This window comes from Saccoglossus kowalevskii, chromosome 1, assembly GCF_978046115.1.
Source record: "Saccoglossus kowalevskii chromosome 1, keSacKowa6.1, whole genome shotgun sequence".
NCBI classification, from domain to species: Eukaryota; Metazoa; Hemichordata; class Enteropneusta; family Harrimaniidae; genus Saccoglossus; species Saccoglossus kowalevskii.
In genome coordinates this window covers 11,375,831-11,403,373 of record NC_140641.1, presented here as the reverse complement: position 1 = coordinate 11,403,373, position 27,543 = coordinate 11,375,831, and the positions used below count along the sequence as shown (strand labels likewise).

General features: G+C 33.0%; 1 protein-coding gene across 1 annotated transcript in view; it reads left to right on the top strand.

Annotated features, from left to right (window-relative positions):
- The window catches only part of LOC100375251 (inositol 1,4,5-trisphosphate-gated calcium channel ITPR1-like), a 39,283-nt gene extending 14,372 nt beyond the window's left edge, over window positions 1-24,911 (top strand). The window contains exons 19-64 of the mRNA XM_078006026.2: window positions 129-251; window positions 712-781; window positions 876-916; window positions 1,318-1,476; window positions 1,766-1,889; window positions 2,658-2,758; window positions 3,385-3,507; window positions 3,678-3,916; window positions 4,280-4,378; window positions 4,432-4,582; window positions 4,664-4,771; window positions 4,944-5,080; window positions 5,174-5,288; window positions 5,511-5,581; window positions 6,064-6,160; window positions 6,492-6,620; window positions 6,843-6,952; window positions 7,215-7,299; window positions 7,914-8,089; window positions 8,256-8,418; window positions 8,750-8,836; window positions 8,948-9,064; window positions 9,471-9,533; window positions 10,208-10,343; window positions 11,076-11,247; window positions 11,378-11,453; window positions 11,893-11,969; window positions 12,167-12,323; window positions 13,582-13,679; window positions 13,988-14,072; window positions 15,064-15,183; window positions 15,425-15,532; window positions 15,809-15,958; window positions 16,067-16,177; window positions 18,543-18,698; window positions 19,073-19,178; window positions 19,318-19,487; window positions 19,806-19,975; window positions 20,229-20,318; window positions 20,529-20,681; window positions 20,941-21,025; window positions 21,298-21,421; window positions 22,135-22,316; window positions 22,508-22,657; window positions 22,877-23,074; window positions 24,834-24,911. Coding sequence (XP_077862152.2) covers window positions 129-251; window positions 712-781; window positions 876-916; window positions 1,318-1,476; window positions 1,766-1,889; window positions 2,658-2,758; window positions 3,385-3,507; window positions 3,678-3,916; window positions 4,280-4,378; window positions 4,432-4,582; window positions 4,664-4,771; window positions 4,944-5,080; window positions 5,174-5,288; window positions 5,511-5,581; window positions 6,064-6,160; window positions 6,492-6,620; window positions 6,843-6,952; window positions 7,215-7,299; window positions 7,914-8,089; window positions 8,256-8,418; window positions 8,750-8,836; window positions 8,948-9,064; window positions 9,471-9,533; window positions 10,208-10,343; window positions 11,076-11,247; window positions 11,378-11,453; window positions 11,893-11,969; window positions 12,167-12,323; window positions 13,582-13,679; window positions 13,988-14,072; window positions 15,064-15,183; window positions 15,425-15,532; window positions 15,809-15,958; window positions 16,067-16,177; window positions 18,543-18,698; window positions 19,073-19,178; window positions 19,318-19,487; window positions 19,806-19,975; window positions 20,229-20,318; window positions 20,529-20,681; window positions 20,941-21,025; window positions 21,298-21,421; window positions 22,135-22,316; window positions 22,508-22,657; window positions 22,877-23,074; window positions 24,834-24,911 — 5,640 coding nt within the window. The remainder of the gene's footprint in view (window positions 1-128; window positions 252-711; window positions 782-875; window positions 917-1,317; window positions 1,477-1,765; window positions 1,890-2,657; window positions 2,759-3,384; window positions 3,508-3,677; window positions 3,917-4,279; window positions 4,379-4,431; window positions 4,583-4,663; window positions 4,772-4,943; window positions 5,081-5,173; window positions 5,289-5,510; window positions 5,582-6,063; window positions 6,161-6,491; window positions 6,621-6,842; window positions 6,953-7,214; window positions 7,300-7,913; window positions 8,090-8,255; window positions 8,419-8,749; window positions 8,837-8,947; window positions 9,065-9,470; window positions 9,534-10,207; window positions 10,344-11,075; window positions 11,248-11,377; window positions 11,454-11,892; window positions 11,970-12,166; window positions 12,324-13,581; window positions 13,680-13,987; window positions 14,073-15,063; window positions 15,184-15,424; window positions 15,533-15,808; window positions 15,959-16,066; window positions 16,178-18,542; window positions 18,699-19,072; window positions 19,179-19,317; window positions 19,488-19,805; window positions 19,976-20,228; window positions 20,319-20,528; window positions 20,682-20,940; window positions 21,026-21,297; window positions 21,422-22,134; window positions 22,317-22,507; window positions 22,658-22,876; window positions 23,075-24,833) is intronic.
- The last annotated feature ends 2,632 nt before the right edge of the window (window positions 24,912-27,543 follow it).

Below are 27,543 nucleotides of genomic sequence, written 5' to 3'. Positions count from 1 at the left end.
TTGCTTCCTACGGCCTTGAGAATTACTATTTCAATCAAGTTGACCTTTGTCACAGTAAAATGCGAACTTTTTTTTTATTACCGGTATATGTTTCTCATCCTCGATCTCATTCATGTATTTCAATATAGGAACTGGTCAGTTGCTATGCTACACGTATGGTGATGGAGCTATTTCGTGATAATCGGAAGACCATTGATAGAGCCACAACTAAACATATTGACAATTATGTGGAGTTGCTTCGAAAAAACAAGGTGAAAATTAAATATATATTTTAATTTGGATTTAACTATATTACGAAACTACTACTTAGAATATGGCAATCATGTCGAACGTGCTAGTTGAGGCGAACGTCACTGCGTGCGTTTAGGCAGCTGTAACACAGAAATACGGAATATGGGCAACTAATACTATTTTTGTTATTTTCTAGAACTACGTTTTTTGAACGAATCAATTTTCTTGTGGGGGTATACGTATGCAATATGTGTGTGGTCAGTCAAAATTATACATGTACATAGTTTCAGCAAGCTGCCAGAAATGTCATATTTTCTGTAGAGTATAACCTCAAATTGTAAGAAAAGTATTTGTATTGTGCTTTGTTTTCATTTGGTTGTCTCTCTCATTCATTGTAAAAATATTCGAATCACTCTCTTATATTGATCTACATACAAACACCCACATTGACATTATATTTCCCTCGTTACTTCCATACAGAATTATAACTATTTGGATCTACTGGGCGTTCTTTGCGTCTGCGATGGTGTGAGCATTATCGATAATCAACGTAAGTTCTCTATCTTTTCGAATTTGCACACGATCAAAATTCAAAACCTTGTCGAGTAATCTAATGACTCATTCGTCTATTCTCGTTTGTACAGAGTATATTACTGACACCTGGCTGAGAAACAAGGAAAGAGACGTAAGTATTTCAACTTAACACGTTTTATATTTAAACGATAGTTGACAACGCTCGTATCACAGATCAGCTTTTTAAAAATAACGGAGTAATAGTTAGTTATTCAAATTTGACAGGAGACATATACATTTGTAGATATCAAATAACGTTTTTTGTACACTATTCACAAGCTTACATAATGAAAAGAACTCTCAAAATCACTATAAATTCAGTAAATTGCAATCTACCACGGAATGAATCCCCACGATTCACTTTACTTATTTGGATCGTTAAAATAGTGTACTCGTTACAATGTAAAAATACATTGACAAGGAAAAAACAAAAGTGATGTGTGTTTAATGAATCTATTTATGATTTTAAACGTGTTTTGTTGAAATTTGTTTGTATTCTTCTCTCATTCCTAGGCATGTTTGTATTTAACAGAAGTTAGGGAGTCTGGAGAAGTTTATGTCTCAACTGATAACAAATTGACATGGTGTCGATTGACACGTTTTGCAGCTACAGAAAAAGAGCACCGTTTATTTCTGCAACACCAGTTGGATTTATTTGCAAAACTTTGCCATGTAAATATTTAACTTATTAGCTCCAATGATAAACGTTGACGATCAGGATGCTACACGGCAATTACTTCCAGTGTTATGACACATCTTGATACTTACTCGACATCATTTTATAACTCGACTTTTACACTCTTAAATATTTATTTATAGTTTGTTCCGTTTTTCGAAAATATTTCATCGTCTATGAAGCTGCTAAGGGTTTAGGGAAATTTTGAAATGGCTATTCTCACGGACGGAAAATCATTTGTTTTCAAGAATTACTAATAACCAATTATATTTGTTTTAACAACAGGGCCGAAACGAAGCTGCCATTCAAATAATTACAGATAAACTAAAGTGGGAAGAGGCGTTTTACTGCTTAAAAAATGACGATTTATTACCTGAACTGCGTGCCAAGTACTGTAGCTTAATTATCAGTAAGTATTATGTTTAAATCACGATTTTTCACGTGAATAATATGATATTTTACTTTACTTCATGTCGTTTAATAATCATGTTGCGATAATTTATGATCCATACTTGGTAATGACGACCAAACTTGTCAAATAAATCGTTTTATTTAGTAATTAATTTGATATTACTGTTTGTAAATAACGGTCAAGTTTATTCTGTTTAGTGTGACAGAAAAGACTGTCGATCACAATATGAAAAAGCTCACACCCTTAAACTTAAAAATAACGTACATATTCTGTTTGAACAACTAACAAACGTCCGACAATTGAATGTAAAATTCATTAAAAACCTGATATTAAAAAAAGTGGTAAAAGTCAATTGAAGTATAGGATCTAATAATGTTTGAACATTGTTTTTCACAACTGTGTGCAATTTATTTATTTAGTGATTTCATTTTTTCCCATTATTTCCCTATTTTTAATTTATTGTAATTGTCTCATAAAAGCCCAAAGAATAAGAGCAATTTCAACGGGCGATCTCATTCAACTATCGCAATAACTAGTCAGATAATGCGTTACTTTGACGCGTGATCATCGGGAATAAATGTATACAAGGCCTTCTCTTATTGATTGGCTATTCTAGTTATTTGCGAGCTCAGATTTTTTAGGGGCTTTTGCAATTATTAATTTAAAATAATAAAAAAGTAATAGTAAGATCTGGTTTTAATCAGATTAGAAAGTCCTTTTCTTAGTACAAAGATCACTTTATATCTTTCTGTCTTTAATATGTAGGTCTCTTTATTGATGTTGGTGAAAATATTTCCAGCTTAGAACGAATGAAACTATCATTTGTATGGGATGAAATAGACACTGGAAATCGCGAACGTTGTACTGTAAGTAACGACAATATTTGCATATTAACAATGTAAAAAATTAATTCAGATCATATGTCAATTATTGTTGCATTTTGTATCTGATTGACGAGGTGATATTGCACACCTTAATGTTAACTCACGTCATGTTATACCATGACCTTCAACTGTTACAGGTTCGGACATTCTAGACCAGTTAAGAAACATGTAGCTATAACAACATATATAGTTTTCAGAAAGTTAAGACATAGGTGAATACGATTCAGTGCTTCAGTGTTAATGTTTGCTCAAGAGATTAGGTTACGAAAGCTCCCGTAAACCTCTCGTTTCTTGCTTTTCGTTCAATCTTTTCATTTGCTTCGCTGTTAATTTACGAGATTATAATCTCCGAGTTGCTTTATAAATATACAAGTGATCTAATTTTGTCTAATAGAACAGTCATTTTGTGAAAAAGTAGTACAATGTTTGCGAGAAAGTGACAAAACTGAACAATTTTGTCGAGAGTGAATGCCAACTTGAACAAGATGGCGTTTCGAGCGACCCTTGTTATGGTAATCAGCTCCAATCAGTATGAAAATTAAATTTTGAACCAAAGATAAATAAAAAAAATTTAATATGATGTATAAATTGTAAGATTTGTTTACTAGGTACCTGACTCTGAACTGAAGAATAAATACTTCCCACAGTTAAAGAAATGGATCAATGACATGTTAAGTAAAAACAAACAACTAACAGCATCAAAAGTTGGTCATAACATATTGATGAAGCAGGTACGCTTACTATCATTTTTCAAACCACTCGGTACACTAGTCACGTGTTGCATGTATGTAGTTCCATTGTGTTCACATTGAATCATTACAAATTGATTGGTTGGTTTGTTTGTTGGTTGGTCAGCTCCTACACCTTTTTTTCTAACCACCAAGTTATGTTAATTATATAGGTACTGAAACTCGTACATACACTAGTGAAGTTTGGTTATTACACTACACAAGATGATATTAAGGCTCTATTAAAACCTATAAGGGGTTTGATGAAAGGTACTAATGACAGACCGAGGGCAACGATAAAGTGTCAGGGGAAAAAGATGGCTCCTACAGATGAAGAAAAACAAAACTATCGAAATATCGATAGGTTTAAAAAAAATCGTGAGACAAAGGCTGTAGTGGATGTTAAATATATGTAAGTTGCTTGTTTTGTATCACGAACCTGACTAATACAATCAGATACATGTAATGTATTTACAGTGTTCACCGAAACGCAATTTTATCTAGAATATTTTCTAATGTCACATGTACAGTGTAGAATTTTAGAGGAGCTTTTGCTGAAAAAAATACCATCGACATTGTATGAAAGTGTCAGATAATACTAACAAACAGATTTAATGTGAAGCCAAGTTTGAATATAAGAACTATATGTGTCCACGAACATACAGTCGGTACAATACACTTTATATACATTGATTGAACTGCTAATGTGTGAAAAGTATATAAGGCTGGGACCGATAAACATTAGTGCATATATTCAGTAATTACATTTTCACAGGGCACTGGAAATTGTGGATTTATTCTTCAATTTTCGTTTCAATGAAAGATTGGAGAAATGTATTGTACAGTTCAAGCAAGTACATGGCACTGACACACAGTAAGTTGGAATAACACGCGTAAAATTCAACATAAAATCAACTCTTTTCCTAGTTTTTTGATTTGGTTTTCTTTAGTAATGTTCGAGATCATTGTGTGCGAAGTTATTTGTTTTTATTTTTCCAGCGCTACGGTCGAGCATTTGACAGATATATTTGAAAGAACTGTTTATTTCAAAGAAGATAAATTAACTGAAATATTACTTGTAAGTATACTGTCATTGAATCGCATTGGATCGCATCTTTTATTATTTCTAAAAATAACTCATATTTTACTGATTTTGTAGGACTTGTCAAACCATAAGTATGATAAGATGGTACAAAAATCACTGTATTTGATAAATCGACGATATTCATCGTATTCAAATCTATTTAATCGGGCTGTTCAAGCTCAGGTGAGAGATTATTTTTATTTTATTTTTTGTCAGGTTGATGATTTGTGCTATGAATATTGTAAATACTGGAAGTGCATGATGTTATTTTTAAATCTACAATTGCATCAACTACCATCTGATAGATTTTCGTACATACTTTATTCTGTGTAAATTTATTTTTTCTGTCATTCAGCTGTTGCTGACAGATACTTCAGTCAAGGTTTTTAAAGAATGTGAAGAAAAGTTGCCTGTACTCAGGAGACTTTCTGCTATTAAGATGAACAGAGAACAATGTCAAACAATGGGGGAAATTTTAGATTTCTTTATTAGGCAAGTGTATGTTATTATTCAATTATTCAGATTAAAACATTGATTCTGTTTGTCTAATGGCATCATATAACTTATTTTTATGTTTTTCGATAGTTGTTGTTCCTTAGATGGTGGACCAGAAGAGCCTCATTCTATGAACCAAACTATTTTCTACAATAGTGGTGTTCTGGATGACATGTTTGACATCTTGGCTAATGGATTGAATGCAGTGAGTTTTCTTTTATAGTCCAAATCTCGAAAAATATGATTCCTAAATATTGACTATGGATATTATATTTGTTGACATGTACGAACTTAATTTAGGAGATTGTATGAATATCTATGGGGAGAATGTGAATGAATATTAACTTTATTTAATTATATGGTGAACATATCTTAGTAATTTTATGAGATAAGATATTTAATATGATTTCATTAATATTCTCATTAGGAATATAAATATAACAAATCATTACAAGAAATCATCAAGAAAGCGTTTTTATGCTTACAACGCATGGCCAGGTAAATTATTTTCTCAGTTGATTGCACGTAAATGAGAGTACTGATTGTTGGAAGGATACTCTATTTTTGTACCTAATTGCTAGGAACTGGATTAACAATTCGGTTACAATTCTTCGGGTGGAATTAGATTTAAAATTCTACCCAAATGAATCCAATCAATATAAACTAATTAATACCTAGATGGCACATTGGACTTTTTAAGTTAAAAGAAGAACTATTTTCTAATGAAAGTTGTTTTTCATGATAACGGCCGCATAGCATATTGTAAGATTGTGAAAGGTCCGATAAGTCCACATCAATGTAGATGCAACCATTAACAGTATAGTTCATTGCCAATTGCTAAAACACACTGACATCACCACCAACCCCATTTCTGGAGTCAGGACGTTGGCTGTAGGTGATACATGATAAAGGCAAATAATTGTAGATAGTAAATTGGCATTACCTCAATAAGGATCATTATGTTTTCTTTCTATTCACAGAGGAAATGAAATTGTGCAAAAAAGTATGTTTGACAGATTGGATATTTTACTAGATGTCAAAGGTGCTGAAGCTGAAATGGCAAAGGCTTTTACAGAGGTGATACAAATACATTGTTGCCAGTCTATACTATATCCACATTTGTTAATTTGCATCACATATACGATTTAAATCACGTATAACACGGAGTTGTGTATTCTCCACCATATTCACATTATTTCTATAATAAAGCACGTTGTATATTGCTCTTGTAGATTGAATTATGAGAAAGAAAGTCTAAGCGTAAAGATATACACTATGTAAACATACTCTAAGCGTACGAACTCTTATAATAAATATTTCCATATTTGCATACATACACACAAACCCATTTAAAACTATTCAAAGTCGTAAATACATATTGTTTTTTCTATATCTTAAATTTTCGTAGGTGTTTACTGGTAACAAAACAGCATGTTTTAAAATCAAAATCCAACAAGTCGGGAAGATAATGCATCTTGTCTCTCAATATAGAAATGAGACCCCTGAGTTCCTTGAGCTACTGAGCGCTCTTGTCAAGGTATGATATATAGAAGATAATATTTGGTAATCGTAGTCCTAAATAACTATTAAAAATAGCTAAAACTGTTTATTTAATTAATAAACAGAATGGAATATTTAATGAATATTTAATGGAGTAATATGCAAGAAGATAAGATAAAATAAGGTTATATGTATATTTTGCGATGAGATTCTTGTAATCATTATGTTTATTTACGTTTTACGATGTACTCAATGACAGGTTGAAGAACTGAACTTACCAATAAAACGCAATCAAATCTACGTGATGAAATTTTTTATGCAGTACAGATCCGATGTTGCATCTATCATAGACACAACCCAGGAAGAAAGGTATAATGAAAAATTAAATAATCTCGTATTACCCATACTGGTAAAAATTACCTATACGGTCGACGATATTTGGGTGAACATTCTTATTTTAGATTTATACTGGCACACAGTCCCTACTTACATATTATTTTTATAATGGAGCCATATTATAATAACTTCTTTATGAACTGGACACGGCTTTTGTGACCATCGGTCGTACGCAGATGAAAATAAAAAAATCCTCACCTACATAGAGATGAATCGAGCATTTCCTTCATTACAGAGAAAAAGTTCTACGTGCTGATGAAAGAAGCCCTGATTTGATCTTTATGTCAGCATTGGTAGATTTATTAGCCACGTGTGCAGAGGTATGTTACCTTTAATTATAATTTGCTGTTAGTAATGGATACAATTAACAAGATGACCTAAATTTCAATGCGGAACACCTTTAAATAGAATATAAACTAGAAAGAAGTCATACCATATAGCGATATACGGAAGCTAAGGCTAACTTAAGAAACGCGGACACTGTTAAACATATCCCAATACATCTAATACTAAAATGTTAAAATTTCAAATTGTGCAAAAAAATGACTATTATTGGCCCGTACATTTGTTCACGGCGTAGAAATCGAAAAACGTCTACTCTTATACACTTATTACGTGTTTCTGTATGTGCTGATTTTATGTGGGTTAAACGGTAAATTAATTAATATACAAAGGTATAATTGTTTAGAGTTCATAAATATGGCATATACGTCACCACGTGTTAAATTGGACATGTCATATTATTAATCTATATTATGTTTTCAAGAAGGCTTCACACATTTCAAGTATAAAACACCACATGTCAAGATATTAAGTCCAAAAAATGTAACGCTATTAGACAATTACTGAACTATGGACACTTGAAATTCCGTTGGGGATTGAAAATTATTTTTTGCCGGCTTGAAATAAATGTACATTTGTGTTTGTGTACTAGGGTGAGAATAGATTCATTGAGTCTATCTGTCAAACGATCTTTTCATTGGATGAGTTGCTATCTATATTGTCCAATCCTAATATCAGCAATAAGATCAAGAAACCATTTGCAAGGTTTACATTGTGGGTGTACATGAATACAGCTGGTGATGGCGCCGAAAAACTAATGCACGAACGGTGAGTAACTGTTAAAAATCTAAATATTTACTATGGGATTTCTAAAGATGTGTGACGTGCAGACTTTTCAAACTATATATGTCCGTTTTGCGTTATGCACTTCTTTCTAGGTAACTAGTGTTGAATTTGATTGTACTGACCTCATGTTTGATTACTTTAATTTCAGATTGTTTTGGTTATTTCTGGAAACCGTAATCATTGATATAAGAAACCTTACTAGATATATGGACAATAACGAGCGAAGAGTAATACAACAACTGAGGAACATACCATCGGAAGTAGATGTGTCATTGCATTATATGTATGATGGAGTATTTCCCATTATTCAGGTGAGACATGTCACAGTGCGCTACACTGTAATGTACGACGCAACACTACACTACACTACACTACACTACACTACACTACACTACACTACACTACACTACACTACACTACACTACACTACACTCGGCATTAATATTTCTCCGTTATTTGAGAAATTAAATCTATTTATTTGGTGGTGCACTTAGTCAATCTTATGTTTGATCCAATCAATTTTAAAATTGTTACTACAATCTCTAAAAAAAGAAAAACTTTACAGTCAATGATTATATATTGACTCGCAATTTTGTATTTCCTGCAATTAATAATGAAATAGAATTTATTATATTTTTTCAGATATTTTTTAAGCAGATTTGTCATTTAGATGTTTACGACCACCGTAATGAACAAGAAGTTGTAAACAACCTTGCCGAGGTTATTATGGTAGGTGCAAATCATGTATGATCATAATATCGCAATAAAAATCAGTCATACATATAATTATATATAAAGATATTTTATTTGGCTAGTGAAGATTATTTAAATTATTTACAGGAATTTGTAAGGACTACAGTTCGCATATCAATGATAACAAATATGACAAACTTCAACATACTGATGTCAGCAAGTAGGGTGTTGTTAGATAAATCAGAACTGGATAACAAGCTTGCGGTAGGTGGTCTGAATATTGAAACAGTTTAGACATGGCAAATGACGATGTTTGCAATTCATCAGTTTGTCTATAGGAATTCATTAAGTCCGTACATGAATAAAGTATATAAGTATCAATTGTCACCAAGCGATATATTAGAAAACCATACCAGGTTATTTTTAAATAGACACATTGTGTTTAAAAGGTTCTCATTTGCCTATATGCAATTTGGAAGATCATCTCTTTCACAACTGTCGTCAGGCTGTATGCAATTCTGTAGGTGTCGGTCGATCGTGGCCTACTGAATCTTCAACGATTTTGTTCTCTTTCGACATATCTATCTGTTGTCGCCATTGCTTTAAAGGCCACTTGTAATAAATCATTTAAACCAAACTTTAAAATATGTAATTTTTTATCTGATTCAAGGTGAAAGGGGAATTAGCTAGATATGCAAATCAAACATTCGATACGAGGAGCGTGGCTCAGCAGGTAATAAATATGTACACTATCCTATTCATTTTGTCATAGTGAATTTAAATATTCGTCTTAACAATCATTTGTCATAAATGACGATTTTTTGTAACGCATTTGTAGAACATAATGAACATGACTAGTTTGAGTATTGTCGCAATGGTATATTGTTAAGTATAATGTTATCAAGATTCCCTTCTATTTTCATTTTAATAACTGAAGATTTTTCATAGAAGAGGAGGGATCGCCACTTGCACATCACGCGGGAATTGAGTCTAGGCGGCGATAACAACGTACGGCAAAAACGCAAAGGGAATTGGGTAGAGGCATGTTTGTAAACAACGACACGCATGCGCAGATGATTGCTTTGAATAATTGTCTCAACTAAACCCAATCTGATTAAAATAAAATCGTAGTTTAGGCTTATTTTTTTCTCATTTAAACAAAAATATGTTCTCAATATTCATGTTTACCATACACTTATTGAATTTGGTATGTATTTGCTGTGTGTGGTAATCGCGCAAATTATAACACAAATAAATTCACGCCGTATAATATTATCAGATTTTAATCAGATTGAACTGCACCACATTCTGTCTTTTAACAACTCGTCATCTATCAATGACAATAATGCATTTCTATAATGGGATTTATCAATGTTTGAGTTAATTCATTATATTATCTGCCTCTAGAAATACCAAGACACGTACAGGGAAGAAGAACATATCAATCACTGTTTGAATGACTACGCTAATAACCTAAGGTTAAGCTACATTGGTGAAAATACAGTGGATGCACAATTGAAAACAAATAACAATAACACAAGAGGTGAGAGAAGGATAGATATTAAATATGTTCCAAATATGTTCAGTAGGGTAAAACTAACCTGTCTCACAACGGTTTAATCCCAGTGCATCATATCTTTAAAAAATGTGATCAGATCGGTAATTTTTTTTTTACATAGACTCAACAATGAATGTGTTGTGAAATGAATAAACTTACCATGCTTTACACGTGTCACCCGCCATTCATCATTCTGGGTCACAATTGAGTAAACATCAAATTAACTCTAATCGAGAAATTGAATATAATATAATATACAGTGATATCGTTCAATCACCAGTTTGTTCATAAATGTTTTTGACATTTATCAAAATAACTCGTCTTTTTATCAAATATTCCAACACCAGCGCACGGCATGGTTTATTTTACACATTCAATTCGGTACATAGCCTTCAGTAACAAAATGTCAAGTATCACGTTTTAAGCTGTCCAAACTTCACTTAGTTTTCACTGGTCGAACCATCTAGTTGTATGAAAATCAAACATAATTGAATCAAAAATTCAATATTGTATTATTAGTACATTAAAGCTTCATAATGAATTACACGTGGGACAAACAATTGAAGTTACATTTGTTCATAGTCGTGTATTTGGATTGAATTTCCTCTAGACCGTTACGAATACAGATTATTCAGATTTATTCTTTTCTCTAAATACTCAATAATATGATGAAGGAATGCCCAGCATTGACTACATTTGTTTTGTTTATATTTATAGAATATGACAAAGGTGGCGAAGAAGAGCTGCCACTTGGGGCGGAATTCCAGGAACATATTCAGTGCTTCATGCACAAAACAACTTCAGATAATAGTTTAGCACACTCTGCCTTGAAAAATAAAAGTAGAAAACCCAAATACCAAAGAGCAAAAAAACTAATGGAAGGGCTCATGTAAGAAACAATATTTAAATTACGGCAATTTTGTAATGATATTAATTTATTTTACTTGTTTCTATGGCCCAGCTACGTTTTTCTAGTAGTTATATAGTAAATGCCCGTATATGTTCTTGTTTTCTGTCAGGATTTCTTGTAACAATCCCAAATCAACAGAACAAGAGAGACTGAAACAGGAAGCATTGGATATCAAAAGCTTACAGGTAAATTCAATTATTTGTATGCATATTTGGTAGTCTATGCCTCATTATTTTTTATATTTATTACACTGAAGACATTGTAAAATTCTGTCGTTTTTTTGCGGGGACCCTGAAAACAACGTATTTTGACAAAAGAATTCTAGTAATACACTAAGAATAATTCATAAAGAATGTATTCCATATGCAAAACAATTAGCGATTACAGAAGAATATAACAGAAAAAAAAGATAATATGCTATATTCTCTTTATTATTTTTACCTTTCATTTTATCTTGAATTATGACTAAGAGAAGCTAAATGAAATTACGAAATACATAGTGTGTTCACAACTCATTTATGAACAATAAATTTAATAAATATGATTTTAATGCACACAAAATGTACAATGTCGAAAACGAAAATTCTTTATTGCATGGTTTTATCTGAGTATATTTTGTTATAGATACTTAGAGCGATGATCCACAACGAGGAACGTCAGTTACCGCATAACTGGAAGGAAAATCCTAAAAAACACACAGAGTAGGTGATATATATACAAGTCATTCTTTTTATTTTTCAAGCGTTGCATCTAAAAGTATAATCACAAATCACATCTTTTTTATGTCCCGCCCATGTGCTACTCACTACATCTATGTCGCATAAGGTATAGTGTAATTGAACTGCTGTACATATGGACAGCAATACAACACATCGATTAATTGCACACTCTTTTTCAGTCGACTAATGAAGATCGAATCTGTTCAAAATGAGTTAGATAATCATGGCGCCATGTTACAAATCCTGCCATTACTGGGAAGAACGCGTGAAAGATTGTCACACGAGGTGTTAGCTTTTCTTTCAGCTATGTTGTTCAATGGCAACGTACAAGTTCAGGTAATTTATCAACTTCATTATTTGCATTGTACTGTGATTTACTGGTTTGTAATGTACTGTGATTTACTGGTTCGTAATATACTGTGATTTACTGTGCCTTACTGTATTGTGATTTACTGTGTTCTAATGTACCGTACTTTACTGTGCTTTGCTGGTTCCTAATGTAACGTGCTTTACTGTTCTGTAATGTACCATGTTCTACTGTACCCTAATGTACCGTACTTTACTGTACCGTACTTCACTGTATCATAATGTACCGTACTTTACTGTACCGTAATGTACCGTACTTTACTGTATCCTCATGTGATTTTTGATTTACGGATAAATAAAACGAAATTACATTAACGGATGTGACTGATAAATTTTACTATGAAAACCTTAGCATTCTGTGGGCAGGCCAGTCACACTGGTTCTCACTACCGGAGGTTACGATCCCCCCTGCCAGATGCTGAGGGAAACTAAAACATATATATACATATTTACATAAAATATTGTCAACCTATGCGGATCTGTTTGTGCAGGAATTTTACGACCGTATTCCTGTACTGACGTCAACCAAACTTATTACATGGTAAGTTGGCACCCACGGCTTACAGGTATTAAACCTTATCCAATGTACCGTACTTTACTGCATCCTAATGTACTATACTTTACTGTATCCTAATCTATCGTACTTTACTGTATCCTAATGTACCATACATTACTGTATCCTAATGTACCGTACTTGAATGTTCCGTAATGTACCGTACTTTACTGTATCCTAATGTACCATACTTTACTGTGTCCTAATGTACAGTACTTTACTGTACCGTAATGTACCGTACGTTACTGTTCCGTAATGTACCGTACTTTACTGTGCCGTACGTACTGTGTTTTACTTTTCCGTAATGTACCGAACTTTACTGTTCCGTAATGCACCGTGTTTTTACTGTACCGTACGTACTGTGCTTTACTTTTCCGTAATGTACCGAACTTTACTGTTCCGTAATGTACTGTGCTTTACTGTGCTGTGCTTTACTGTGCCGTGCTTTACTCTTTCGTACGTATTTTACTGTTCCGTAATGTACCGTACTTTACTTTACTCACAAACTTATATAGTTGTTAATTTACTTTTGTCAGAAAAAAATGCAGTTCTAGGCTATGGTGTGAAAGTGATTGATTAGCAATTTGCACATCCTTTGAATCGAGTGCCTTTCAATTTGGAGGGGGTAGATTGTGTGTATAGTATTGTATTATATGGTTGTATTTTCTTTTATAGACCAGCCTTGAGAATTATTTTCGACGTTCAAGAGAAGAACATTTTTTTATGGCGGCCAGGAACTTAATGCATATATCTAAAATATCAATTAAAGAAAAGTATGTATACCAATATGTGTGTGTGAGCGATAACGTAAAACACCCGATTAATAGTTGAGATTGTTCTTGTTACGTTTTTATACATTTTCATGAGATTATTTACCAGGTGTATTGGGCACCTTCACTTTAATTTGATTACATCTCGGCGATACCGATCAGTGGAGTTAATGTTTCACAGTTACTAACTGTACGCAGTATATATATAGTCTGAGTGTCATGTAAATACCAGTAACAGCGATATGCCAAGTGTCGACACACAGGCGTGACGCAATGTTACTATTAATAATAATACACATTGTTTTGTCCAGACGTGCACTCTTCAGTCAACTTGAGGCGCGAAATAAAATGGAAGAGGATTTGAGAATGCAATCGAATACAGCAACATCTATTACGGTATGTACTATAATGTATTATGTTTATAGCAAGGTTAAGTGAGTAATTATCGTTTCGTTTTTAATTTTCGCGTGTTAACATAGGTGAAAGGTAACGTATATTCCCGTTGTTTTTGTTGTTGAGATTGACTCAAACAGAAAGTATGTTGCTATATTACACTATGTCAAGCATTTGTCATTGTTATCAGATCATTGTCAAAATTGGATAAATCATTATCTAGTTTGGGGTGTCAGCCAAGTTCGAATTCAGCTTGCCTCACTTGTACATGAACCATGTCTTCTTTTAGTAGTAATAACACGGACAGTTTCGGATTTTATCAGTCATTATCTTATCTACAAACCATAGGCTATAAGATGAGCTCGCACTCAGGCAACTGAGTGGATTATATATATAATAACGATGGTTTGTGAACATGTCAGCTCAGCTTGTATACAAAATATACATATTTTAGTTTCTTGCCATAAACATAAGCAGTGCACATGCATATCCATGTAGTTTATTGCTGTGAACAAGCATGTATGTGTACCTGTGTGTATCACGGTAATTCGGTGCGAACTCACGCATATATGAAAGTGATTCAATAGCGTTACAAAATGATCATAAAACTCAAATGGATAACTGACAATTTCCCAAATTTGACCGAGCTGATAGTTTAAAACATACATGTATCTCAAGAAAATTCATATCTCCCATGTCATGAAATACGTCCCATAGTTGAATATTTGTATTTTAATATAGGGATACATAGTGGATTTGCTCTGAGAATGTTATTTAGCTTTTACGTACGGCAGAACATTCAAGTCAAAACTATCCATATCAAGTATTGTGGGGATTCAGATGTGAATATGTGTTTAGTTACAGATAATCCGAATAAGATTTCAAAGGAATTCACGATATGAATATTACACCTGACTACGGTTACTCTATGAATTTGGATTATACTTCACAATACATAATGTATACGCTATGTATGTAAATTATTTATTTATAGAATTCAACTGATAAACCAGCTAATGGTCTTCGAATCTCGCAGAACAGCACAGAAGGAAATGCAATGAAAATGGATACAATTAACAGTAGCGAAGTATCTCCAGATATCGGTGATGAAAAGGTAATGTGGGTATGGTAAACAAAATCCTTCTTCCTGTTCATATTTCTGGTTATTAGTTGTAGTCAGGGCCATAGCTTGACACGGTAATTTCTGCTATATAAAAATTATATATATAGAACAAATTCAATGTTTGTAAATAACATGTAATGCGTACTTGTACACTCACTGCACTATTTAAAATCACTTCAAATTTATGTGTATTGAATCACTGTCTAATGCTGTTTTACTGTTTTATATACAGAATCAGCCAAAACGAGAAAAAATGAATTATTTCAAAAAAGATGGCCTAATTGAACTACTCTTCAGAACTCTAGGGCAAATGTGCGACGGACAGCATACAGGCTTACAGGTATAGTTACCGCAGTATTCGTTATATTATTATCAATTCGTACCGACATGGTTAACAGTGAGTCATGCATTGCAGGACGATGGTGCAAGACACATGTGTACATTTAAATTCTTGGTATGTAAACATCTCATACTTATATACTTATATGCATGGTTGTACAGAATAAACAGGTAATTAATGTTTATATAGTCACATCCATAACAAAAATAAATGTACGTATTGTAGTACGATGTCGCGTTCACATTCATTTAGATAACATTTGTTTTTATATTTTAGAACTATCTGAGAGATCAACCCGATAACATGACTAGTGTTAACATAGTGGCAGAAACAACAATGTTCCTGAACATACTATATGCTAATTTTGATGACACAAATATTGCACTTCTTGTAGAACTATTCACAACACTTAATGAGTTTGCATCGGTGAGTTACACAACGGAATTATATACTTAGTAGCCATACATTCGTGTTTCTTAACGATGTTATTTAACTGCTCTGTGACCACATATATAACCACGTTTTGTTTTGTAGGGTAATCTTGCCAACTCAATGGTGATGTTTGATAACAAGATTATAGAACTTATCAACTTTATTCTGCGAGATACAAACATAGAGAATAGGATATCAGAACACAAACAACTGGTATGGTCCTCTCAGTTTGTGCACTCATTATCATTTTACTGAATGTTTTGTTATATCACTTCCTCATCATTATCACCAATATGTGAGTTTCTGTGTGTTCTAGTGCAGTTCCAACATCTGTCGCAAAATCGAATGATTTGATTTTCCATTCTTTATATATATATATTTAACTGTCGAAAAACATACTATTCTGAGAGGAATATGGCGCTGAAATATCTTCACTTCATAAACATCAACTATCATAAAAAATACATAGCACGTTAATAAGAATAGAATTACCCCAAGAATATTTTGACGAATTCCACGCGTTGTTTTAACACAGCTATGACGCTATGACCTTGTTATGTTTTTACATTCGATTTTATGAATAACGAAGGATCTCGCAGTAAAAGAAAAAATGAACTATGCGTTTGTTGAACGCAGCTAAAAACATGATACACTTATGTGTATGTGTTTGCATTGTCCGTTTCAAGTTTGCAGAAAGAAATTGGAATGCCAAACCTACTTTTCAAACTATAGAGCATATTCAGTAGTGAAATATTACACCATAAATTAACCCGAAAATTTGGTCGTCCCTGCTGTAAAATGTTTGTAGCACACTTTGCTACTACTTTGCCCTCCAGATTCGCACTTTGCACCACTTTCCCAGTACTGTGCACTTTAGATGAACACTTTGCATTACTATTTCACTACTTTGGACTCTAGTTTAACACTTTGCATCACTATTTCACTACTTTGCACTTTATTTTCACACTTTGCACCACTATTCCACTACTTTGCACTCTAGTTTCACACTTTTCACTACTAATTCACTACTTTGCACTCTAGTTTCACACTTTGCATCACTATTTCACTACTTTGCACTCTAGTTTAACACTTTGCACCACTATTCCAATACTTTGCACTCTAGTTTCACACTTTGCATCACTATTTCACTACTTTGCACTCTAGTTTCACACTTTGCACCACTTATACATTACTTTGCAGACTAGTTTACATTTTGCACCACTTTGCACTCTAGTTTCACACTGTGCATCACTATTTCACTACTTTGCACTCTGGTTTCAAACTTTGCACCACTATTCCACTACTTTGCACTCTAGTTTCACATTTTGCATCACTATTTCACTACTTTGCACTCTAGTTTCACACTTTGCATCACTATTTCACTACTTTGCACTCTAGTTTCACACTTTGCATCACTATTTCACTACTTTGCACTCTGGTTTCAAACTTTGCACCACTATTCCACTACTTTGCACTCTAGTTTCACACTTTGCATCACTATTTCACTACTTTGCACTCTAGTTTCACACTTTGCACCACTCTTCCACTACTTTGCACCCTAGTTTACACTTTGCACCACTATTCCACTACTTTGCACTCTAGTTTCACACTTTGCATCACTATTTCACTACTTTGCACTCTGGTTTCAAACTTTGCACCACTATTCCACTACTTTGCACTCTAGTTTCACACTTTGCATCACTATTTCACTACTTTGCACTCTAGTTTCACACTTTGCATCACTATTTCACTACTTTGGACTCTAGTTTCACACTTTGCACCACTATTCCACTACTTTGCACTCTAGTTTCACACTTTGCACCACTATTTCACTACTTTGCACTCTAGTTTAACACTTTGCACCACTATTCCACTACTTTGCACTCTAGTTTCACACTTTGCATCACTATTTCACTACTTTGCACTCTAGTTTCACACTTTGCATCACTATTTCACTACTTTGGACTTTAGTTTAACACTTTGCATCACTATTTCACTACTTTGCACTCTAGTTTCACACTTTGCACCACTATTCCACTACTTTGCCCTCTAGTTTCACACTTTTCACCACTATTTCACTACCTTGCACTCTGGTTTTATACTTTGCATCACTATTTCACTACTTTGCACTCCAGTTTCACACTTTGCATCATTATTTCACTACTTGGCACTCTAGTTTAACACTTTGCACCACTTTCCCACTACTTTGCTCTCTAGATTCGCATTTTTCAAGTGCTGACACTTATGTCTTACCTCATTTGGGTTACTATTTACTGACAAATAGTGCTAATGACAACATAAACTACATGGATCAGGGGGTCAATATCGCTCTTATTTATTAGACACTGCCAGTCCTTTGTACTACTTTTAAAACGTCCCAACAAATAGTGTAGAAGACGGCTAGTGACAAATACACTAGGGGCGTTTGGTCCCAGGACCGATATGTTCCTGTTTACTGATTCATTTTTTGACCGTTTGACCTGTAAAAGTAAACTTAACACAACTTTTACAATTTTAGTCAAGAAGTCAAGACAACTGTTTGAGGTAGATACAGTATCAGTAACTTGTTTCAATTTAGATACATGAACTTAAATTAGTTATGGCTAATCTCGTTATGTCGATGATAGAAGAACAAAGTCGTGAAGGGTCGGAATTTGCGAATGAAATCATGGACAAAATAGACAATGATGTAATACATGAAATAATGGTGGATTATTACAAGAAATCTTTCGCTGTAAGTCAACATTTTGTATGCTAAAGTTTATGTAGAGCAAATGCAGCATATGACATATGAGCGATGATAACGTGGTGGTTAAGCATTCAAATGCATTTATAATTATATTACTTATATCAACAACCATTTTGATGGTGAAGATCATGGCAATACTCATGCCCAAGTTTTATTTAGCATAGATTAATTTTTGTGCACTTGCAGAAGTATTTCAACGATAAATTGTTGACTTACACCTGCAAAACTACAAAAATGTTTTCTTTTAGAATATAGTGAGCACCATAATTAAAACAAAAATTATTTTATTGCAAATAGATTAACTTAAAACAATTTGTATGATTAAAAAAACATAAAATCAATCTTACTCTCTGTTGCAGGTAAATACAAATGAAAGCGACAAAAACTGTTATACACAAATAGGATTTGCATATTTTCACATTCTAATGAGACTACAGGATATTGATGCCACTATCAGTAAAGAAAGTAAGAACATTTTTCAGAGTCTATTATTATTATTATTATTATTATTATTATTATTATTATTATTATTATTATCCATTTTATCACATTTAAAAACTGCTATTTTATTATTCATTTGTTTATTTATGAATTATTTTCATAGGATATATTTTACATGAATTAAAAGATACCGATGATGAACATAGTCCAACAATGAATACGCATAATCAAGAAGTTATTAGAGCGTGGAACTTTTATGAAGCTAATTCGATGTCAGTTGAAATACTGAGAAACGGTGATGTCCAGAAAGTACACTTCAGAGTTAAGGATACTGTAAGTCATGAACAAGTGACAGTATTTACATTCAAAATATACTGTTTTTCAGTATATTTTTTAAATCCTGTATCCGGTGACAAAGTCTTGAATTATAAAGTATGTATGGCATTCCGGAGCTATATAGCATGCATTGAAGGCGCTGGTAGTTTGACCTTTCACATTTCATGTTCATGACGATAATTGGCAAGATATTGAGTTATATGAGTTGTAGGTGTAAATGTATTTACATTGTCATAATAGTCATCTACTGGTAATGACAAATATTTAAACAGGATTAGCATTTTTACACTCATTTTATGTCAATGTTCTATTTAGAATCTTCTGAGAACTGAAGTGAAGGAGAAAATGAAATGGAACATAAAACGAGAATCACAAATTGAAAAGATTCAAGATTTTGTTCATTGGTCACAAGATATCGTGAAAGACATCAATTATCAAAACAAAGTGTTATCGTACAGACCAGCCAAATTTTTTATACTTTTAACGTGAGTAAAAAACACACCAATATATCCATCATATTCTCATTGTTCGTATCCGATATAATCAGAATTTCATTATTTTGTTTTCCCCAACAGCGCAAAAACACAAACATACATTCTATAAATGTAAACGTATCTGACAAGTTATAATATTATTGTATGACAATTTGCTTGCGCGATATATGCTACTTATTTATTATTTGGTAGTAATCAGTGTAATATAGATTTACTTGCAGCTCCACATATTTTCAATTCATAGACCTTTATGGAACTGGGCTTTGTTATTACTATCGTTTACAATAAATATCATCATTCTCGCTACATGGGTTGCCCCACCAGACGATCATCAGTAAGTCTTATTATTGTTACTTCAATTCTAAATACACATAATTCATCTTTTAATTTATGGTCATAAATATTTATTATACAAGTGAATAATTGTGTAAAGGAAATATTTTATTTTTGACACTGAATAAATAGTAAATCACCAAATCCGAAGCCGAAAGGACGGACAAGATTATTAGTACTTGTAACATAATACTATGCCTTGTTTTCACAGAGTCAAACCTATATTAACTGCGTCATACTGGGGTGCAATACTCTATATACTTTTCGGCTTACATAATGTGTTATCTGCTTGCCTACTTGTAAGCTTTTTCCTGTCTAATCGTCCAAGATTACCGAGTGGAACTGATATACAAAACGATTTCAGGTTTGTACGATGTGAGATACATTGTACCTCATTCACTATAATTCTACTTTTGAAGACAAGTATGCTAGTGTTGTATTTTCTTTGCATGATCACCTTATATGTGGTGACATTAACACAGTCTGCAAAGTTCACATCTCATTTTCTGCATAACATAACCAAATAAATTATTATAAGATCATCTTTTTCTTATGATGTATTTATTCTGGTAGAAGCAATATATTAATCTTTCACACTTTTTTAAATATTTTAATTCACATAGGAGTCTAATTGGACAGGAAGTCAGTAGGGTGAGACAGTCATATTTGGATGCAAAATTCTTCAGTCAAATCACATTTTATTACATTGTAAGTTTCAGCTCCGTCCATGATTATTCTGATAATACTAATTTTCATATTGCATTTTAGCATGTCACTTTAATACGTTTAATCACAGGGGTAACAGATTGCATTCAGCTGACGGCATGTAATATATATCATGGGACATATTGATATCATTCATATTATTAATTGAATATTAATATGCATATATAGAATAATTAACAATAGTGGAATATCCGTTTACTATTACATGTCCGTCGAGTATAATAAGTTTGTGTGTGTGTTTTATTTTTGCACAGGTTTTCTTCGTTTTTTCCATATGTGGTACTATATTTTATGGATACTTCTTTTGTTTCCATTTGCTTCACATTGTGGTTATGAATCAGCTTTTAAAAAGGGTATTATTGGCTGTCACACTCAACGGTAAGTCACTTTATGTAAGATGATGTCTTTGTTATCAGTGTTGTCCCATATGGAGATAACTGGACGTTATTAAATATTGCTGATCTAATATATACATATTTGATTTGTACGTCTTTAGGAAAACTCTTAAATGACAAAAAAGTATCCAAACGTCTAATAATATAATAGGTTACAAGGTTTGGGTTCGATTGCGAATTCTTTGAATGTTTTTTATTGATAATACAACACGTTGTAACGAATTGCCATACAATATATCTTTGATATAGATACCAACCCATTAACCGATTTCTGAGATATGCATCCAATGTCTTCTATGTGTATTCATAACCTCAGTCAATTAAAAACGTTCTTGGCCAATGCGTCAAAAAACAGTTCGATTAGATTTTAGGATAAAATCGGTTGTCATATGGGCAATGTGTATTTAAAATATTGCCAAGAAGGGACATTTTCAAATTTATTGATGGAACGCGCTGTTTAAGACTAAATTTTGTTTTTATTTTTCTAAAAAAACTAAAAGATTATGCCAATGATATATTTTGCCAGTAATAGAAATATTACTAAATTAGTACTATAAAAAGCTGTGACGAAACATTGCGTTATAGATTTTTATTGAAACACTGCACACGACAATGTATTTATGGCAAATGTGTTTGTAAACTATTTGAAAGTAGCCATTTAATGCATATTTTACAATGTGTTTCTCTAATTTACAGGCAAGTCACTACTGTACGTCTTCTTGCTTGGCATCATAGTCATATACATCTACTCCATAGCAGCGTTTGGTTTTTTCCGCTATGATATAAATGATGAAGAGACTGAAATGTTTTTCTGCAACACCACGTTTGAGTGTTTTATATCCACAGCCCGATATGGTCTTCTTGAATCGTTTCACGAGGTGAGTAATTGGGAAAAGATGTGACTTTATATACAATAAGTACGTGCGTGCCAGTCGTAAGAATTTTTTGTGTCAAATGCAAGTTTGTTATATTGTAAGCATTATAAGAGTAAACAATGTGAAATTTCATAAATTAACAATATTGGGTTAACAATAGTGATGCATTTTTGTTTTGATGTTTGCTTAACTAGAGCATAGGAATTCCTGCGAGCACCGACTTTCCAACCTTCACCACACGTTCAATATTTGATGTGTCATTTTATATAGTAGTCGTGCTTATTGGATTGAATATTGTGTTTGGTATCATTGTTGATACATTCTCAGAACTCAGAGATTCTAAGGTAAGAACGACCTCTATTTAAGTTTTCAGATAACATATAGGTTGATATAATAGCATCACAGATATATTTTTACCACTTTTTCCCTTTATTTTAACCCTAACACTATATTATTTTCGTATTACTTTTTATGAATTCAATACATTTTAAACAGATGCAGTAGTTATTGTCCATCAGACTAATGTCAGTTGACGTAGTATTGTTTTAAATCCATATTTTTAGTGGCGAACAGATGAAGATATGCGGACTCTGTGTTTTATTTGTGGTCGAAAAAGTTATGATTTTGAAAACCACGGAAACGGATTCCGACAACATGTAAAATTGGAACACAATGTTTGGTCTTATCTCTTCTTCTTCATTCACCTGAACGAAACTGCCACCAACGACCTAACTGCATTGGAACTCCACGTTTTGAACATGGTAAGCGTTTTATATTTTTTTAAAACGTAGATAGATTAGTTAGATAGTAGTTGGATTATTATATTAATGTAATGTAGATGGAAATTCGAAACTGCAACGGACAATTACCTCGACGATTCACTGTAATCTAGACAACTTGTATCCAATATCCTTAATCTGTAATTAGATATTTTTCACGTCCACGATGGTCACTCACAATGTTTGTACATAAAAATGTTTCTTCGTTTGGTCAACGTTCACGCATTTAATTAAATAAATAACTAACTGCTAATAATTTTCGAGTGTCCTCAACGTTGTTTTAGAAAACAAATGACAGCGTTGTGAGGTCCGTCTTCTTTTTCATAGGATGTGCTATTGCTTTTAATTACTTGTTGTGATGCAAGTATGTTGATACAGTTGTGACAGTTTTCTCCTTACTTCATGGTGGCTGGTGTCCGATATCATGATGTCTTAATTTTTTAATGTTCTATTCTATTTCTGTTATTTCTTTTGCACCATGAGCACGATATGTCTGTCTCTTGTTGGTCATCTTCTGTCCTATGAACTAATGTTAGATTCAGGTAACCCACCTTAACTACGGTAGTTTCCAATAATCACATGGTCACTTTCACAGGTGCCTAAAAGTTTCGTGCTCATCTAATATATTGCTTTCTGTCCAAATTCGTAGTTTTCTGTGTGTCGTCGATCCAGGTTTTGGTACATGATATTGCGTGTTCATGATCACACTGCAAAGATTGTGTGGCACTCTCAACCTGTCCTGTAATCCCGCTCTGTTGTTCGTTACCATTACTATTTACACTGTCCATCGACAAAACATTAATGGTCGCACTGAATTGACTCCACTTATTAACACTGCGTAACTTTCAAATTGTCCAAAAATTATGTTACAAAATGATTGGTAGTTAGTCGTGATATTTATTGTCATTTGCTTTTGTTTCATTTTGTCAGACGTTTTAGGGTTTGAGGCATGTGGTATGATGGTTGGATGTATACATCGCTGTTCATTGGTGTGGTATTTTCTTTATTTTTTCTGGCATTTTACCAAAATATAATATTCATTTTACAGTGCGAGCAACTGCGCTAATTGTGTTGTGCAACATGGGATTTGTAGGTATAAACCCCCACGTCATAATTAAGCTCAATTGTGTTTGCATTAAATGAATGCCACGTTGCTAAAATTAAACCTAATAAGCTAACTACATTTTATATTAACATAATTTTACAATGTAATACCTAACAGTTGTTAGTGTTATCTGTTTTTAACATTTTATTTTATTTTTTATATCTGTATTTCTTGTTATTGTGTTTTTTTGTGTGTATGATTATTGACCATGGTTAATGTATTTCCAATTCATTAATTTGAGTCAAATAAAATATACTACACTATACTATACTATAATTGGCAGCTGATACCTCACATTGCGAGGATAATCCTGTAGCGGGCATATTGATACGTAAACACAGGGGTAGAAACTAACCCATCACGGGTTTGTAAATGCTCATTGCGTGTTATATAACAAATTATCAAACACCATGGTTACACATGTGGTAGCGTAAACACGTTAGACATCTGAAAAATCGACCACAGCTAAATTTACATAAAAGCCCGGATGTTTGCTTCATTCAAAATCGTGAGGTCGATTAGAATGATTGGTATGTGCGTCAACCCAACATCTCCATCCCTTTCACCACCATTAATATCAGTGTCACTTTGTCTCTTGTTAGAATTATTAATAATTAGTACAACTTTTATTTTCAGTTGGAGGTGCCTGATTATGGATTCTTCCCTGTCAACCGTGCATTATGCCTAAACAATATTGAAACATTACAACACTAACTGTGTCGGTTACATTGAATTAATAAAGAGGTTAGTTGTACTTGGGAATCGACTTTTTCAATGCATGAATCAACATGCTTCACATACTCAAGAAAAACACACCTTGAACGGTTTCTGTGACAAATACGTACATTGCACACTGCTGGTATTACATATAGCTATTATTTGTACATATCCATCTACAAAGACATATTAGCAAATTAATAGTAGGCCAACTTATACTTATTATATGTTACTCGCTTTTTTCATTTGCAGGAAAGAAGATGAAATACGGCAATATGCTTGATGTGGAGTAATGTTTTTACAACTTTTGCGGTTTGAAATTATGGTGACGGAATATATAATCAAGACATAATCTCAATTCATAACATAAATTGAGATATTTACGACTGATCCAATCGGCAAACTTCGTTTAGTGGATTCCAGTTGGATGTGTTAGTTATTTATATTTTCTCACATCGATATACTATATACTGTGATATCATTTGTGAGCATTGCTTGCTGAGGGGAAGTACATTTTATAATTTATTTGCTAATGGACTCTGCATTTATACTTCACGAGTTTTAATAGTTGTTGTTGAAAGTGTTTTCATCCAAGCATCTTTCACTCGGATAATAAAAAAATATAAAAAGTGTTACGCCGTTGCTTAAGAGTAAACATATTGCATCTATAATTGTGAATGCAATGATATCATAACATCATCTTATGAATTACGCATTATTTAATCTGTAATACATCTACTTAACGTGAATGAATAAACTTTAATTACGTTTGGCCTTTTAAATATAGTAAAATATGATGCGTTATTTGTTTTTCAAATATTCAGCATTTACTAATATTTATATATCTGCTAAAAATGGTATAGTAAACGTTCAACTAATAATGTTTGGTAACCTTTTACTAGGCACTTTATTTGCAATATAAACACGCATTGTACTCAATACTATGCTCGTTCTTTTGTTATTGAATCACCGCCCCTGGTGAAACTGCACGCTTAAGACGAGTGTCCTGTAATTTATTGATGACACTCATTTGTAATTTAAGGGTATTCTGTTGGTATAGTTGACCTGTAAAGATTTTAGGGTTGATCTTCTAAAAACTGTATTTTTAATGATATTTAAAGTGTATATAGATCCATTTGGAATCTTCATAGTGTTGTAGTTAAGACTCTGCAAGTAAAATACTCAGCAAAATAAAAAAGCATGTGCAGTCATGGTTTTAACATTTTACTAATTTAATCAGGTCAAATGGGAAATTGTGTGGATGTTCATGATAAACAAATTAATAAAAGTGTTGACTTATTAAATATTTGGGTCAAATCGTTGAACATAAATTAACAGCATTGATAACTTTTTTTCTGTGTTGCTTTACTAATAAACAATTTACATTGCACCTGATTTTGAATTCTTGTTAATTGTTTTTTAGAGTGACTTACAAGAATGACTTTCTGTTTGAGTGAGTTCCATACTTCTTTTAGTGTAGTCCATCTACCCAACTTATCAATCTTATACTGTGATCTTTGTAGTCCAAATGTTACACTCTTCACTTCTTTCCTGGTGTTTCCCCTATCACTATCAACTGGTCAAATACCACGATCAAATTGTCAATGTCTAGAGTATATAACTGTGCACTAACCGCCAGTAGAGTTTCTTCCACTGCTGGACTAGACATGATGGATGTTTGAAAAGAATATCTACTCACAGTTATCTTTACTATGTGTTCTTGGAATGCCCACTTTACTGCACTGGCAGCCCACTCACTTGGCTAAAATTCTATGGTCAGTTGAGTTCACCTCCAAATTTTCAGGAATATTACTGGTTATTTCTCATTGAATCGGTTTCCCGGACGAGCCCCCAGAAATGTTACTACACTCTTCACTACAGGTACACGGAGATGGTTTTGAGTACAAGTGTATAATAGTTGGGTTCATCTACCCATCTTATGCTGTGGTATTTATAGTTTATTCAATGAAGTACATATGGATCACGTAGTGGAGTAGGAGAGACCTGCTAGAACATATATTAATCCCTTGCTAGTCTGTCTGGGGGTGTGACTGACTTAAATGCCTCCTATCTACTAATTACCTCCACATCCTGTTATTGATAATACACTTAATGGTAATGACCCTGAAACTTGAACATGTGCTTTTGTTTACATAAAGTACTAGTGTGCATAAGTATTTTAGCCTTGAATGTCTTGTTTCACTAGTACATGGAATAATAGTTATATTATCTAATTGCTGTCTATCTATCAATACTGATATATAATAATAGTTACAGTGAATTAGTGGCTATCTTCCCAAATAATAAATAAATAAATAAATAAATAAATAACAATGACTGCCTTTGTAACACAATACTACAATATAATGTTCACTTTATAGTCAACTTAATTTTACCAGCGCTCCACACACACTATTTATGCTGTAACTCCGCCTACCAATCTTACTCTGTGATCGTTCTTGTTCATCTACCCATCTCATGGTGTGATCCTTGAAGTCCATCTACCAATCTAATGCTGTAATATTTGTACTCCACCTACCCATCTTATGCTGTGGTCGTTATAATCCATCTACCAATCTTATGCTGTGGTCTTTATAATCCATCTACCCATCTTATGCTGTGGTCTTTA